The following is a 13,956-nucleotide window of genomic DNA, read 5'->3' as shown; positions in this document are numbered from 1 at the left end:
CCAGGCTGGAAACTTAAAACTGATGAAAGATGACAATGATTTGGTGCTGCTTTTCAGCTTTAGTTTCTGTGGTATCTCCTCCTGAAGTTGATGTCCTGCTAGTATGATGTGTCAGAGCCCTTAGTTATAGTTAACTAGACAGAGCTCAAACACTATTACATTCTGTTGCTGTCATGCTACCTCTTGTATTTTATAGCTGTGGTTGGCCCTTGCCCGGCTTGAGACTTACGAGAATGCCCGAAAAGTCTTGAATAAAGCACGTGAAAATATTCCCACCGACAGACATATTTGGATTACAGCTGCCAAACTGGAAGAAGCCAATGGGAACACTCAGATGGTGGAGAAGATCGTAGACAGAGCTATCACCTCCCTGAGAGCCAATGGAGTAGAAATCAATCGAGAGCAGTGGATACAGGTTGGCAATAGAGCGATGGTCACAATTATTTAGATCGATTTATTGAGATTATAGTGAATGTTTTAGTGTAAGTCTACTGTTCATTACTAGTTTCTCCATTTTTCTTGCGGTAAAGATCTTCAATTGAGTTTTTGTCATACTATAGGATGCGGAGGAGTGTGATAAAGCTGGCAGTGTTGTGACGTGCCAGGCGGTAGTGAGAGCAGTCATTGGAATTGGCATAGAAGAGGAGGACCGAAAGCACACATGGATGGAGGATGCTGATAGTGTAAGTCTTTTACATTATAGAGATTCTTGTAAACCAATAGTATAGGCCAAAATCCAATAACCATAAGAACCTAAAGTGCACCAAACTGACAGTCATGAAAAATATATGCCTTTATTATTAGCAATTAGAATAAAACATTAAAAAATCAGCAGCAGTCAGAAGAAAAAAATGCTCTAGACAATAAGTACATAGGAAAACATAGAAATAATAAACATATGGTACTTTGTTTGAGGTGGACTAAGAAAGACCACAATACATATATATGAATATACACTCATAGAAAAAACTGTAAACCCAGTACACTAGTGTAAACACAAAAAGGACATATATTGTAGTATAGCAGTTATGTCACCTGCCTAATGCCCAGGGCAGTATATAAAGGGAACCAAGGATGCAACTATGCAGGTTTGAGGAGCAGAGCTACCTCCATAGTCCCTGAGGAAGCGAGTGAGCGAAAAGATGTAGAGGTAGGCTCCTGACTACTTGTAAGTATGGCACTGTGTCAGATGGCTATATGCATGGACAGTTTTGTATTATCATTGCTTTAGGGACAATTGATGCTCCAGCCTTTATGGAGGTAGCTCTGCCCCTCAAACATGCATAGTTGCATCCTTGGTTCCCTTATATACTGCCCTGGGCATTAGGCAGGTGACATAAGTGCTATACTACAATATATATCCTTTTTGTGTTTACACTAGTATACAGAGTTTACAGTTTTTTCTATGGGTGTATATTCATACATATGTATTGTGGTCTTTTTTTTTTTTTTTTTTAGTCGACCCTACCATATGTTTATTATTTCTATGTTTTCCTATTTACTTTTTTTGGACATCTTGTACTTTTTGTCTAGAGCCTTTTTTCTTCTGACTGCTGCTGATTTTTTAATGTTGTTTTATTCTAATTACTAATAATAAAGGTAAATATTTTTCATGACTCAGGGTTATTATAGAGATTCTGATAGTATCTGTGTTCATTGCATGTATCATGGATTTATTCTTATTTTACAGTGTGTCTCTCATGGCGCCCTGGAGTGTGCCAGAGCCATTTATGCACATGCCCTTCAGGTTTTCCCCAGCAAGAAAAGTGTGTGGCTTAGAGCAGCATATTTTGAAAAGAACCACGGTACAAGGTATGCAGAATTATCTTATGCTCTCCTTTTAGAGGGGTGTTCCTATTTCAAACAGTCATGACTGATATGGGAAGAGATGGCCAGGATTATGGAAGTAGCTGAGTAGACTAGTTCTATGTTGTTTCTGTCATGTTACAGTAAACGAGTTACTAATATGGCATAGGGCTGGGCAGTATACTGGTTCATACCTAATACCGACATTTTTGTGCTGCACGATATGAATTTTAACCCATACTGCAATACCGGTTGGGCCCCTCCCCCTCGAGAATGAATGAATGAACGAGCCCAGCACTGCGCTTTCCACACATCGGGAAACTTAATCACAAGTCACCCGCATGCGCTGCCCTCCTCATCCTCTTGTTTGATGCGGCCGCCGGCGTTGGCACTCTATACCAGTGGTCTTCAACCTGCCGACCTCCAGATGTTGCAAAACTACAACTCTCAGCATGCCCGGACAGCCGTTGGCTGTCCGGGCATGCTGGGAGTTGTAGTTTTGCAACATCTGGAGGTCGGCAGGTTGAAGACCACTGCTCTATATTGTGTGGTATCCCTATGCCTGGGCTGCAAAAAATAAACAAAATAAACTTTAACTCACCTCCCGTTGGTCCGGTACCGGCCTCATCTGCTTCCTAGGGAATGGAATGTCGAACAGCAGTCAGCCTATCACCGGCCGCAGCGATGTTCTGCCTCGGCCACTGATAGGCTGAGCCAACTGTCATGTAAGAAGCCGCCCAGAGCTTCTTACATGACAGTGGGCTCAGCCTATCAGCGGCCAAGGCGGAACATCACTGCGGCCGGTGATAGGCTGATGGCTGTCCGACGTTCCCGTCCCCAGCGTAAGGCCGACGTTGGAACATGCATGAGTTTATTTTGTTTACCTTATGTCTGTGCCGGCGGCGGCAACAAACAGCACGAGGAGGGCAGCGGATGACAGTTGAGTATTTACCCCGATGGGGGCAGCGCTGGGCTGATTAATTTTGTTGGGGGGGGGGGGGGGGCAGAATAGCGCAGCGCTGGGCTGATAATTAATTTGGCGGGGGAGGGGGAGTTAATACCGTTATATAACGTGGAACCGCCGAAAGTTACAAAAATACCGTGATACGCAGATTTGGTCATACCGCCCAGCCCTAATATGGCATAATGTTTCTGTAATGCCACCTCTGACTTTGATTTGGACGGGGGGGGGGAGACATTTTAAACATAGATGTGAGTGTGGTCAGAGGTAGACCCCATATCCATCAAACACTGGATATGCCATAAATGTGTTTGAGCATACCTTTTTATAACCTAAAACTAATAAAGATGCCTGATGAAGCATTGGTACTGTGAAACGTGTTGCATCATGGGTGATTAAACGTATCCTGTCCCTTGCTGTGTGTCCAGAACGTCTTACTCCCGTCGCAAGTTTGGAGGAATTTAGCATTGTGTTTTTAAAACCTGTTGCTAGGTGTTTGTGCTGTAGGAGCGGGATTGTCTAACAAGCTTGTTGACTGTTTCTAACAGCAACCAGCAAAATTGTGAATTCAGCTCTGGCCAAACTGGAATTCTGGTTTATTGGACAATTAACTCAATAGGATTCCCAATTTAATAACTGATGGGGCTCAATCATATGGCATATTTTGCATTTTATTTCCCAGGGAGTCACTGGAAACCCTCCTGCAGAGAGCTGTTGCCCACTGTCCTAAGGCTGAAGTTTTATGGTTGATGGGTGCAAAGTCCAAGTGGCTTGCAGGTGATGTGCCAGCTGCTAGAAGTATTCTTGCACTTGCGTTCCAGGTTAGTGTTATCATTACTATTCATCCAGATGATACTTATCTGAATGAGGGCTTGTCTTTTGATAACAATTTATTCTTTCTCTCTTAGGCTAACCCCAATAGTGAAGAGATCTGGTTGGCAGCCGTCAAGTTGGAGTCTGAAAATAATGAGTATGAGAGAGCTCGAAGGCTGCTAGCAAAGGCTAGGAGCAGTGCTGCTACTGCTAGGGTAAGCGGCTCCTTTCGGCAATGCTCTTTGGTTTGGATGTACCCCTTGTGTTTAATTACTGCATTACTGTAACCCTACAGGTGTTCATGAAATCAGTGAAGCTGGAGTGGGTGTTGGGGAACATTGAAGCTGCTCTGGAGCTGTGTGGGGAGGCCCTCAGCCACTATGAAGATTTCCCCAAACTCTGGATGATGAAAGGCCAGATTGAAGAGCAACGGCAGCAGATTGAAAATGCCAGAGAGGCTTATAACCTAGGGGTATGGGATTGTGCATTTCTTTACTATTTTATTAAATTATTCATACCATCTTTCTGTGTTTTATGATAAAGGGGTTATCATGTGGTCCTGTCTGCGGCCGCTAACACTCGGCTTTTTGTAGCTGCAGAATGGAGCACATAGCGCCTTTCCATTAATCACTGGCCACAGCGGTTTCCTGCTCAGGCAATGATTGGCAGCAGCACTGTGTGCTATGTCATCTGCAGACTCTACAATCTGCAGCAATAAGAAGCAGAGTCCTTAGGTTAAAAAAAACTGTTTTGACCGGTTAACCCCTTAAATTATTTAGTATTCTTTCTAGTTTAATCCTTGTTTTTTTTTTTTTTCCTATTGCAGCTGAAGAAATGCCCTCACTCAGTCTCCCTTTGGCTATTGCTTTCCAGACTGGAGGAAAATGTGGGGCAATTGACAAGGGCAAGAGCTATCCTGGAGAAGTCGCGTCTAAAAAACCCTAAGGTTCCTGAATTATGGTAGGTTATCTGTTTTTTTTTTTTCTTTTTCTTTTTTTTTTAGCATTAATAAGGATGTTAACTCAGTTAAGTAGATTGTCTAAAAAAATAAAAAACAACCCCTTTTAAAATGCAGCTTTTGGGGCCTTGGGTCCCACTTTCCCTGGGCAGATGATTGACACAGCCAGCCTGGCATTTTGCCTGCAGCTACTTCTGCAGGGGAGATTATGTATTGTATCCAGGGGCCATGAATGACTGTTCTCATTATACATGGATGGTCAAAATCTTCTAGAACAGAAGCTGCTTGTACAGACATATTTAAGTCTTCCAGCTTTATTGTATTAAATATCCGTTTAAGTCCTTAAGGATCAAGCCCATTTTGACCTTAAGGACCAGGCCAATTTTATTTTTGCATTTGTTTTTTACTTCTCCTTTTCTAAAAATCATAACTCTTTCATATTTTCATCCACAGACTAGTATGAGGGCTTGTTTTTTGTGTGACCAGTTGTCCTGCGTAATGGCATCACTCATTTTACCATAAAATGTATGGCGCAACCAAAAAAAATACTATTTTTGTGATGAAATTAAAAAGAAAACCGCAATTTTGCTAATTTTGGAAGGTTTTGTTTTCACTCCGTACAATTTACGGTAAAAATGACGTGTGTTCTTTATTCTGTGGGTCAATACGATTAAAATGATACCCATGATTACATACTTTTCTATTGTTGCGCTTAAAAAAAAAAATCGCAAACTTTTTAACCAAATGAGTATGTTTTAAATCCTTCTATTTTGATGACCTATAGCTTTTAAATTTTTCCATATAAGCGGTGGTATGAGGTCTCATTTTTTTTTTGCTCCATGATCTGTACTTTTTATTGATTCCACATTTGTGTTTATAAACCTTTTTATACATTTTTTAAAATTTTTACAAAATGTGACAAAGTATCAAAATTTTTTTTATGTTCACGCCGTTCACTGTACGGGATCAATAACATAATATTTTAATAGTTCGGACATTTACACACGCAGCGATACCAAATGTGTGTATACATTTTTTTTTTTTTTTACACTTTATGGGGGTAAATGGGGAAAAAGGACATTTTACTTTTTATTGGGGTGAGGGGATTTTTCACTTTTTTTTTTTTTGTTACTTTCTTTTTACTTTCATTTTTACACTTTAATAGTCCCCATAGTGGACTAGCTATAGCAATCATTTGATTGCTAATACTGTTCAGTGCTATGCATAGGGCATAGCACTGATCAGTGTTATCGGTCATCTTCTGCTCTGGTCTGCTCGATCTCAGACCAGAGCATAATACCCCGGGAGACGGCCAGAGCAAGGTGAAGGGACCTCCGGCCGTCATGCTGGATGAACGGATCGCCGCGGCAGCGTGCAGGCGAGCTGATCATCCATTTAAAGTACCGCACTGCTGCAGATGCCGTGATCTGTATTGATCACGGCATCTGAGGGGTTAATGGCGGACATCTGCGCGATCACGGATGTCCGTCATTACCGGCGGGTCCCTGGCTGATAGCAGCCGGGACCTGCTGCGCATGATGCGAACCCCGGTCCGGTGCTCGCAGTCATGGCGGTGCATAAATGTACGCCATGGTGCGTTAAGTACCACGGCACCATGACGTACATTTACGTCCATTGTCGTTAAGGGGTTAAAAAGGGGATTCCTATGGGTTTAAATTATTTTTGAACACGTATGTTACAAGAATATTGTGCTAGTCATTGTGTTATATAGTTGGGTTTATTACCTTCATGGTTTTGCCTGTTTTATTTTTCTCTGCAGGTTGGAGTCTGTGCGACTGGAGTTCAGAGCTGGTTTAAAAAATATTGCGAATACCCTGATGGCAAAAGCTTTACAGGAATGTCCGAATTCAGGTGAGAGTCAAGATATCCAATACTGTGTATTGCTGGGTCAGATAGTATTAAATGGGGTTATAAAACTGTTCAAGAGCACCAGAAGAAAGTACGTTGTCTGAGAACAAGAAATATACTATGCGTCAAACGTATATGAAGTTACTAGAGCTACACGATTCATCAATAAAAAGCCAGAATTGCGTTATTACATGGCTGTGAAATCCTGCGATTATTACTTTGCATTTGAATTTCAGCGGGACCGCATGTGTACTATGGTACCGGGGTGTGCAGAAGACATTAACCAGTTAAGGACCCAGGGCGTATGGGTACGTCCTGACACCCTGGTACTTAAGGACCCAGGACGTACCTGTACGCCCGTGGGAATTTCAGTCCCCGCCGTGCATCGGGTGGGGAACGGACTGGGGTGACTGCTGATAGCCATCGCCCAGTTCAATTTTTGGGGGTCATTTTCTCCTATTACTCCTTGAAAAAATGAAAAATTTGGGGAAAAAACAGCATTTTAGTGAATTTTTTTTTCATTTACACATCTAACTTTAACAAAAAATGGTCAAACACCTGTGGGGTGTTAAGGCTCACTGTACCCCTTGTTACATTCCTTGAGGGGTGTAGTTTCCAAATTACTATGCCATGTGTTTTTTTTTTTTTTTTTTTTTTTTTTTTTTTTTTACTGTTCTGGCACCATATGGGCTTCCTAAATGCGACATGCCCCCCAAAAACCATTTCAGCAAAATAAATATTATGTAAAAATAAAAAATTGGGGGGAAAACTAGCATTTTAGTGAAAAAAATTAAATAAATCCTTTACACATCCAACTTTAACGAAAAGTTGTCAAAAACACCTGTTGGGTCCCTGTACCCCTTGTCACGTTCCTTGAGGGGTGTAGTTTCCAAAATAGTATGCCATGTATTTTTATTTTTTTACTGTTCTGGCGCCATAGGGGCTTCTTAAATGTGACATGTCCCCCCAAAAACCATTTCCGAAAAACTCACTCTCCAAAATCCAACTGTCGCTCCTTCCCTTCTGAGCCCTCTACTGCGCCCGGCGAAAACTTGACATACACATATGAGGTATTTCCTTACTCGAGAGAAATTGGGTTACACATTTTATGAAGATTTCTCTCCTTTTACCCCTTGTAAAAATTCAAAAACTGGGTCTACAAGGACATGCAAGTGTAAAGAATTAAGATTTTGAAATTTCTCCTTCAATTTGCTGCTATTCCTTTGAAACACCTAAAGGGTTAGTTAACAAATCTTTTGAATGTCATTTCGAATACTTTGAGGGGTGCAGTTTTTATAATGGGGTAGTTTATGGGGTATTTCTAACATGAAGGCCCTTCAAAACTGAAATGTAAAAGCATCCCAGAGTTATTAATGCTTAAAGTGACAGTGGTCAGATGTGCAAAAAAATGGCCAGGTCCTACACTGAAAATTGGCTGGGTCGTTGGGGTACTCCGTTTTCCGTTTTTGACTTACCCTATTTGTTTCATTACTATTCTTGTTGTTTAGGCTAATCTATTTCCATCCTTTGTTGTCTTTTTATCCTCCACTTTGTTTTCCTATCTTTGCTTCTATTTCCTTTTTGTTCTTGCTGTACTGAAAACAACAAATCCCAGCATGCCACATGCCTTGCTGGTTTGGGGCGGCTCCTTTAAAACATTTTTTTTTAGTTCCGCCCTTTACCCATCCTACTATTTTCCCGGGTTGGCCCCCTTATACACAGCACACTAATATAATCAGCCCTGGTTGGGATACACTGGCATACACACACAAAAGGGACTACAACTCCCAGCATATATCATTCAGGAGTCTTCAGTCTGTGATATAACACCAGCATGCTGCCTCTGTAGTCTCCTGGGGGTTGTAGTTCACCACACCTCTATAGGGCATACAACAGTGTTTCCCACCCAGGGTGCCTCCAGGTGTTGCAAAACTACTTTGGATGTCCAAACTATCCAAAAATATTTTTAATAGATCTTGTACAGTGAACGGCATAAACGTCAAAATATTATTTAAAGCCATTAAAAAGTTAAATATAAGCAAAAGTGGTACCAATAAAAACTACATATCACGGTGCAAAAGATGAGCCCTTTAAACAGCCCTGTATATGGTAAAATTAGAAAGTTATAGGTGGTCAAAATAGTGCGATTTTTAAACATACTAATTCTGTTTAAAACGTTTTTTTTTTTTTTTTAAAGCGGTACAGTAATAAAAAAGCACGTAACCATTTTAACTTATTGACCCAAGAAAACATGTCATATTCACCGTAAAGTGTACAGATGGAAAAAACAAAACCTTCCAAAATTTGCTAAATTGGGGTTTTCTTTTCACTTTCCCCACATAAAAGTAGATTTTTATGCTTGGCGTAAAATCTTTCTCGGAGGATCCATTAGGGGACACAGAGACCGTGGGTATATGCTGCTGCCACTAGGAGGCTTGACACTAGGCAACAAAAGAAAGTCTTCTCTTCCCAGCAGGCTATACCCAGCCTACAGACTCTGAGCTATCAGTTTAGTCCCAAAGCAGTAGGAGAGGACAGACCGACAGGTAAAGGAAAACAGTAATTGTCCGAGAAAACCACAGACAAAAATTAACCGAACCAACCCTCGGACAGGTAACCAAACCAAGGACACCAGAACAAATGGGTGGGTTCTGTGTCCCCCAATGGATCCTCAGAGAGAGAGATTTTACGAGAAGCATAAAAATATACTTTTCTCGTTCGACTCCATTGGGGGACAAAGCAGTCCCCGGGGTGGGAAAAAACTCAAGTAACTCAGGTGGAAGGCTGGGTCACAGCTGCCTGCAACACCTTGCGACCCAAACCAGCATCAGTGGATGCCAAGGTATGCACCTGGAAAAATTTCGTAAATGTGTGCAAGGACGACCAGGTGGCCGCTTTACAGATTTGAAAGGCCGAAGCCCTGTTGCGGAGATCCCATGAAGCCCCGACGGAACGAGCAGAATGAGCTGAAACCCGGAAGGGATGAGTCTTCCCCCTTGCAGCGGTAAGCTTTCGAGATGGCAGAACGGATCCACTGTTAAATGGTCGCCTTCGAAGCAGGAAGTCCCTTACGACGACCCTCCGTAAGCACAAAGAAAGTGTCACACTGGCGAAAGGAAGAGGTGACTGAAAGGCAAATCCGAACGGCCCGTACCACATCAAGACAATGAAACAACCGTTCCCTGGGATGGGACGGAGCTGGACAGAAGGACGATATCTTAGTTGAGGTGATAGGCGGAGACCACCTTAGGCAAAAAGGACGGAACCGGACTGAAAAACTTGTCCTGGTGTAAAACCAGGTAGGGGGAATGGCAGGAGAGAGCCGCCAGCTCCCAAACTCTCTTAATGGAAGTGACCGCAATGAGGAAGGCCACCTTCCAGGAAAGGATACGCAGAGAAACATCCCGGAGTGGTTCAAAGGGAGTACCCTGCAAGGGACCCTGAGAGAGCAGGTCTGGACCAACTGGGAGGAGCAGTGGTATGTCGTCCACTAGTCAACCCACGTCAGCATACCACGCTCGCCTGGGCCAGTCCGGAGACACGAGAATGGCAGGGACGCCCTCCGCTTCTAGCTTCATCAGGACCATGGGAAGGAGAGGAAGAGATAGGAAAGGACGAAGTGCGACCAGGGAATCACTAGGGATACCGCGTCCATTGCTGCAGGACTGCGAGTGCCGCCCTGGCGATTTACATATGCCACAGCCGCGGAGTTATCCGACTGGACATGAACAGGACGGTCCTGGAGAAGACTCCCAATGAAGGCGGCAAATTGCCGAAGTTCCAGGATGTTGATGGGAAGGAGAGCTTCCTGGGAGGACCAACAGCCGTGGACTGTCCGGTCCCTGAAAACCATGCAGAACCTGATGGAAATTGGAAAAGAACGCCGGAGAAGACTAACTCCTGATGACAGAGCACGGTGCTTGTCCGGCGGAAGCCGAATTCTGGCGGTCTGTCGAACTGGAGTCGCCGAGTCGAATTGGAGTCCCAAGAACATCAGAGATGGGTGGGAATAAGGTTGGACTTGTCCTGGTTGACCACCCAGCTGAAACGGGAAAAGGTTTGAAGATTGAGACAGAGTCTCTAGATTCTGGGCCTTGGTTGGAGCCTTGACCAGAGGTCGTCCAGGTAGGGGATCACGGTCACACCCCAGGCTAGCAGGATGACGGTCACTGCCGGCAGGATCTTGGTGAAGGCCCTTGGGTCCATGGCTAGGCCAAAAGGAAGGGCCACAATCTGAAAATGGCCCTCCGGAACTGCGAAGCAAAGAGAGCGCTGATGTGCCGGAAAAATGGGGATGTGAAGGTAAGCGTCTCAGAGATCCACCGAGGATAGAAACTCAGACTGATCCATGGATGCCACTACAGAACGAAGAGACTCCATATGGAAATGTCGCAGGAGTAGATGATGACTGAGGAGCTTTAGATCCAGGATTGGGCGGACGGCGCTAGGGATCGACCGATATTGTTTTTTTTTTTTTAGGGGGATACCGATAATGCTGCGTCTTTTGCGGGGCCAGAGGCTGCCGCCGCCACTCGCTTTACTCCCTCCCTCTGCCTGTCCTGGGGTCGGGGATGGGGGAGGCAATGGGGCAGCGACGGTCTCGGGCCGAAGGATGCAATGGGGTAATTGCAGATACCGATAATGTCCAAAATCTTGAATATCGGACGATAATATCGGCCAAACCAATAATCGGTCGATCCCTAGACTGCGCTCACTTTCTTGGGGACGACAAACAGGTTGGGATAGAACCCTAAAAAACACTCCTTGGGAGGAACTGGGACGATCTCTCCGAGCGAGAAGGGTCAGAAGCACGACCCGAAAGGTCACCGCTAAAGAAGGTGAGTGAGGAGGGTGGGATCGAATAAAGCGATCCCTTGGGAAGGAAGTAAACTCGATCCGATAGCCGTTGTAAATGACATCTCGGACCCAAGAGTCCTGCACGTGGGCAGACCAAACCCGGAACAGGCACAGAATACCTCCCACACAGAAAATGTTTGGGTGCGGGCGTCCCTTCAGGCGGAGGGAGGCTTATGGGTGCCCAACTTGGCTGGAATGGTTATCTGACTTCCAGAAGGGTGAAGGCACCTGTCTGGTTGCCCGACCCGAGCCAAAGGACCAAAAAGAGGTTGATTTTCGTCTGGAATCGGTACAACGAGACTTGTTCTGCGGTAATAAGGACCTCTTAACTCCAGTAGCCTCGGAAATAATTTCATCCAGGCGTTTCCTGAAGAGTCTGGTCCCAGAGAAGGGAAGCTCAGTGACAGATTTCTTGGAAGCAGCATCGGCATCCCAAGCCTTGAGCCACATGGAGCAACGAATCGCCACCAGGTTACCTGTGGCAAAAGCCGTACAAGAGGCCGACTGCAGAGAAGCAGAGCACAAGTAGTCCCCAGCATTGAAGAGTTGAAGTGCAAGATCCGCCAAATCTTCCGAAGGGGTCCCAGACAAAATGCCCTGGCGGAGCTGGGAAGCCCAGACAGAAAGGGCTTTAGACACCCAAGCAGTGGCCAAGGCAGGAAGCAAAGATGAACCCGCTTCTTCATAGGTGAATTTGGCCAGATTTTCAATCTTTTTGTCCGACCGGGTCCTTAACCTTAAGGACTGAGGGGTTTTCGGTTTTTGCACTTTCGTTTTTTCCTCCTCATCTTTTCAAAATCATAACCCTTTCAATTTTGCACCTAAAAATCCATATGATGGCTTATTTTTTGCGCCACCAATTCTACTTTGCAGTGACATCAGTCATTTTACCCAAACATCTACAGCGAAACGGAAAAAAAAAATCATTGTGCGACGAAATTGAAGAAAAAACGCCATTTTGTAACTTTTGGGGGCTTCTGTTTCTATGCAGTACATTTTCAGTAAAAATTACACCTGTTCTTTATTCTGTAGGTCCATACGATTAAAATGATACCCTACTTATATCGGTTTGATTTTGTCGTACTTCTGGAAAAAATCATAACTACATGCATGGAAATTTTGTATACTTTAATAAACAAAAAGAGCTTATACCAATATTCAGAGTGTAATAAAATCATATACTTTATTTACTTTCTATTAAAAACATATATAACGCATAATATGAGTCTCTTAACAACTTTCAATACAAAAGTGCATGGAGGGGTGGGTACCAGTTGCTGGACCATACATTATGTACTTAGTAAATATCTTGCAGGCATGTAATAGGTTAACCAGAAAAACTCCATATAATAGTCGATTTGGAAATGGAATACAGGTAACTCCTTATAGAGACCCAAAAAAACATCAATACTGTATATTGCTCTATCACAATTGCATATGCATAAGTACAGCATTACGCTCACCCATTATGTCGCTGTCCTGCTCCGGCACGTACCCCGACCTCAACGCACGTTTCGCTATCTTTTTCAAGAGGCCATCCTTGAATGGAAATTTATACGTTTTAAAATTGTCATCTTCTGACCCCTTTTTTTTTTTTTCTGCGTATGGGTCTGTATGAGAGCTAATTTTTTGCGCCGTGATCTGACGTTTTTAGCGGTACAATTTTTGTATTGATCGGACTTATTGATCGCTTTTTATTCATTTTTTCATGATCTAAAAAGCGTCCAAAAATACGTTATTTTGGACTTTGGAATTTTTTTGCGCGTACGCCATTGACCATATGGTTTAATTAATGATATATTTTTATAGTTCGGACATTTATGCACGCGGCGATACCACATGTTTATTTTTATTTACACAGTTTTGTTTTTTTTTTATGGGAAGGGGGGTGATTTGAACTTTTATTAGGGAAGGGGTTAAATGACCTTTGTTAACTTATTTAATTTTTATTTATTTTTATTTTTTTGCAGTGCTATAGCTCCCATAGGGAGCTATAGCACTGCACACACTGATCTCCTATGCTGATCCCTGCAGAGCCATAGCTCTGCACGGATCGGCGAGATAGGGGCTCGATTGCTCAAGCCTGTAGTTCAGACCTCCGCCTGCGTCCCAGCTGATGGGAACATCGCGATTTTATTGCGATGTCCCGATCAGCCCGACTGAGCTGCTGGGAAGCGTTTACTTTAGTTTTCAGACTTGGTGGTCAACTTTGAACTTTGTTAGCCCAGGGTCCCGGCTATGATTAGCAGCCGGGACCGACCCGGTGTGATGCGTGACCCCGTTAACACCGGGAGCGGGCTTAGGACGTACAGGTACGTCCTAAGTCCTTAAGGGGTTAAAGGATGCAGCATCCACCAAAGGTAGAGTAGACAATTTCGACAGGCAGGAAACCGGAGGATCCACAGCCGGCGGAGAAGTCCATTTTGCAATGAGGTCCTCGGCAAAGGGAAACTGTGCCCAAACTTTTAGTCCCCTGAAAGAGTTTGGATGCTTCCATGCTGTTTCCAGTAAGTTGTCAAGTTCAGCATGAGAGCTGAATACCTTTTGTGAGTGACAAACTGTGAAAGGAACCTTCTGAAGTTGGGTGCGAAGTTTTGGGGTCCTCCTAGGTCAGTGGTCTCAAACTCCCGGCCCGCGGGCCCTTTGCACCAGGTATGTGTAATTTGTATTGCCTGGCGCCCGGGACATGCAG

General features: G+C 43.8%; 1 protein-coding gene across 1 annotated transcript in view; it reads left to right on the top strand.

Annotated features, from left to right (window-relative positions):
• PRPF6 (pre-mRNA processing factor 6) overlaps positions 1–13,956 on the top strand; it is a 43,714-nt gene that overhangs the window by 19,846 nt on the left and 9,912 nt on the right. Inside the window, exons 11-18 of the mRNA XM_056549370.1 lie at positions 197–415; positions 561–683; positions 1,691–1,812; positions 3,450–3,588; positions 3,676–3,795; positions 3,876–4,052; positions 4,407–4,540; positions 6,319–6,410. Of these exons, the coding sequence (XP_056405345.1) occupies positions 197–415; positions 561–683; positions 1,691–1,812; positions 3,450–3,588; positions 3,676–3,795; positions 3,876–4,052; positions 4,407–4,540; positions 6,319–6,410 (1,126 nt within the window). The remainder of the gene's footprint in view (positions 1–196; positions 416–560; positions 684–1,690; positions 1,813–3,449; positions 3,589–3,675; positions 3,796–3,875; positions 4,053–4,406; positions 4,541–6,318; positions 6,411–13,956) is intronic.

This window comes from Hyla sarda, chromosome 12 (assembly GCF_029499605.1).
Source record: "Hyla sarda isolate aHylSar1 chromosome 12, aHylSar1.hap1, whole genome shotgun sequence".
Classification (NCBI taxonomy): Eukaryota; Metazoa; Chordata; class Amphibia; order Anura; family Hylidae; genus Hyla; species Hyla sarda.
Note: the sequence above shows the minus strand (reverse complement) of the source record. Positions and strands in the feature narration are given on the sequence as shown.